We start from the raw sequence: 2401 nt of genomic DNA, 5'->3' as shown, positions 1-2401 counted from the left end.
ATCTATCTATCTATCTATCTATCTATCTATCTATCTATCTATCTATCCATATAATTTTTTCACTCCAACTACCCTGATACTGACAAAAGTCTCATAAGTTACAAATATCATCTTTCCATGGAGGAATATAAACAGTTGGGGCAGCTAGATGGCAAAGTGGATAGAGCACTGGCCCTGGAGTCAGGAGGAGCTAAGTTCAAATCCAGCCTCAGACATTTGACACTTGCTAGCTGTGTGACCCTAGGCAAGTCAATTAACCCCATTGCATAGCAAAAAAAAAAGGAATGTGAACAGTTCTTATGACTTCTCTTTCCTGTTTACCTCTTCATGCTTCTCTTGAGTCTTGTATTTGAAAGTCAACTTTTCTATTCAGCTCTAGTCTTTTCAACACAGGTCAGAATTAATTTCTACTTCTTCAGATCATCTGGTATCTGCTTGAACTTGGTGTCCTTATTATTTACCCAGGCAGTTCTTTTCTTCTTTGATAGATCTAATGGTCAAAAGTTATTTTATTAACTTTTATTAACCTGAGATTTGCCTCCTTGTGTCTTTTACTCATTAATACTGGTTCTTCCCCACAAGGTGTCAAAATTCAGTTTCATCTCTCACAATATTATTGCATATTTTCTAATTTACTATCAGCACAAGTGTTTAAAAAATGTTGGCTCTTTCCATACTTAAAAATGAAAGATTTTGACTAGACAATAGTTCTGAGTTTTCTATCAGCTTTAACATTCTATGGTTCTAATTTTAACATTATGTGTGTTGTATTGTATCTTTATTCATTTGCTAAATATTTCCCAATTACATTTTAAATTGGTTTGGGCCACACACAGGTTTGCCGGTTGTTTCTGGCTTAGGGGCTGAAAGTTTTATACCCCTGATATAGTAGATAAAGAGCTGACCTCAGAGCCAGGCAAAACTGTGTTCAAGTCCCGTCTCTGACACAAAATGTCTATATGATCCTGGGCAAGTCACTTAACCTTACAGTGCTCGAAGGCTAGGCAACTCTCTTGAAAATTTAATTTTTTTTTTAGAGAAAGTACAGGCTTGCATTCGCAGAGAAACTTTTTTTTTAACTGGAAATTCCTTGTGCCAATGAAATTGCAAGTTCTACTCTCTCTCTCTCTGTCTTTCTTCTCTCTGTCTCTCTGTATGTAATACCTGTAATGGCCAAACTGTCTTGATAGTTGCCAGCTTCTTGTTCCACTTTGGATTGTGTTGGTCAAACTTAATTTATTTATAGGACATAGATTTAGAACTGCAAGGGATCTTGGAGGTCATTGAATCCAACCTCCTCATTTTACAGATGAGGGAATGGAAACATAAAAAGATGAAATGACTTGCCCAAGGTGAAGATCAGAGCTGGGGGTGGGTTGGAGGCAGCTAGGAAGCACAGTGGATAGAACCCTGGCCCTGAAGTCATGAAGACCTGAGTTGAAACCCAGCCTCAGACACTTACTGGCCATGGGACACTGGGCAAATCACTTAACCCTAATTGCCTCCCCACAAATAATTAAAAGAAAAATCAGAACTAGGATTCAAACCGAGGTCCTCTGCCTCCAAATCCATCATGTTTTCCCTTGTGCCCTGCTGCCTCACTTACTTTTCAATTAATCATACCAAATGATTCCTAGGAAAAGCAACAACCACAGTCTGAATTTACCATTGAAAACTTGGTCTGTACTGCAGCTGATCTATTTGGTGCAGGAACAGAGACAACCAGCACCACGCTGAGATATGGACTCCTGATTCTCCTGAAATACCCTGAGATAACAGGTGAGATTATAGGCTAATAATATACATCCATCATTTAGTCAGCATGAGAGAGGTTCATGGTCCTTTTGAGACTTTCCTTGGAAACTTTTCTGTCATCATTTTAGTATATTTCATTCATTACATGTTCAAGTTTCCTTATTCCTCTTCCTCCACTCCTATCTCCACTCTGCTTAGTTACGTTGTATGTAATTGTGAGGTATTCCTCAAGATAGTGATAGAGATAGAGACTATAACCCACTCATAGAACTGGAAGGAACTGAATGATTGAGCGGTACCAGTTCCTGATAGCTTATTGACCATGTCTGACCATAAGAGGAGCTGGTATCTCTGGATTCCTGTCACTCATACAGCCAAGCAGGGAGGTCCTTTGGGCTTATGGTTGGTCATATGGAGTTCTGGAACAGTTCTACACTTAGACCCCTCCTCATTTCTTTAACCAAGTCCAGCTTCACATGTGTTTTTTTAAGGACAACTTGAGCCTGTCCTGAGGGCATGGGGCATAGGTGCCTCAAGGGATTTTCAGATGGCTTAAGAGAATAAAATGGAATTTTCACATATCCATCCATCCATCAAACTATCTATCTATCTATCTATCTATCTATCTATCTATCTATCTATCTAT

At 38.9% G+C, this 2401-nt stretch overlaps 1 protein-coding gene across 1 annotated transcript in view; it reads left to right on the top strand.

The window, feature by feature from the left end:
- Positions 1 to 2401, top strand: part of LOC114040146 (cytochrome P450 2C19-like) — an 18516-nt gene that overhangs the window by 13074 nt on the left and 3041 nt on the right. The window contains exon 6 of the mRNA XM_027858149.1: positions 1638 to 1779. Coding sequence (XP_027713950.1) covers positions 1638 to 1779 — 142 coding nt within the window. The remainder of the gene's footprint in view (positions 1 to 1637; positions 1780 to 2401) is intronic.

This window comes from Vombatus ursinus, unplaced genomic scaffold (assembly GCF_900497805.2).
Source record: "Vombatus ursinus unplaced genomic scaffold, bare-nosed wombat genome assembly UNPS02000749.1, whole genome shotgun sequence".
Lineage (NCBI taxonomy): Eukaryota > Metazoa > Chordata > Mammalia > Diprotodontia > Vombatidae > Vombatus > Vombatus ursinus.
Note: the sequence above shows the minus strand (reverse complement) of the source record. Positions and strands in the feature narration are given on the sequence as shown.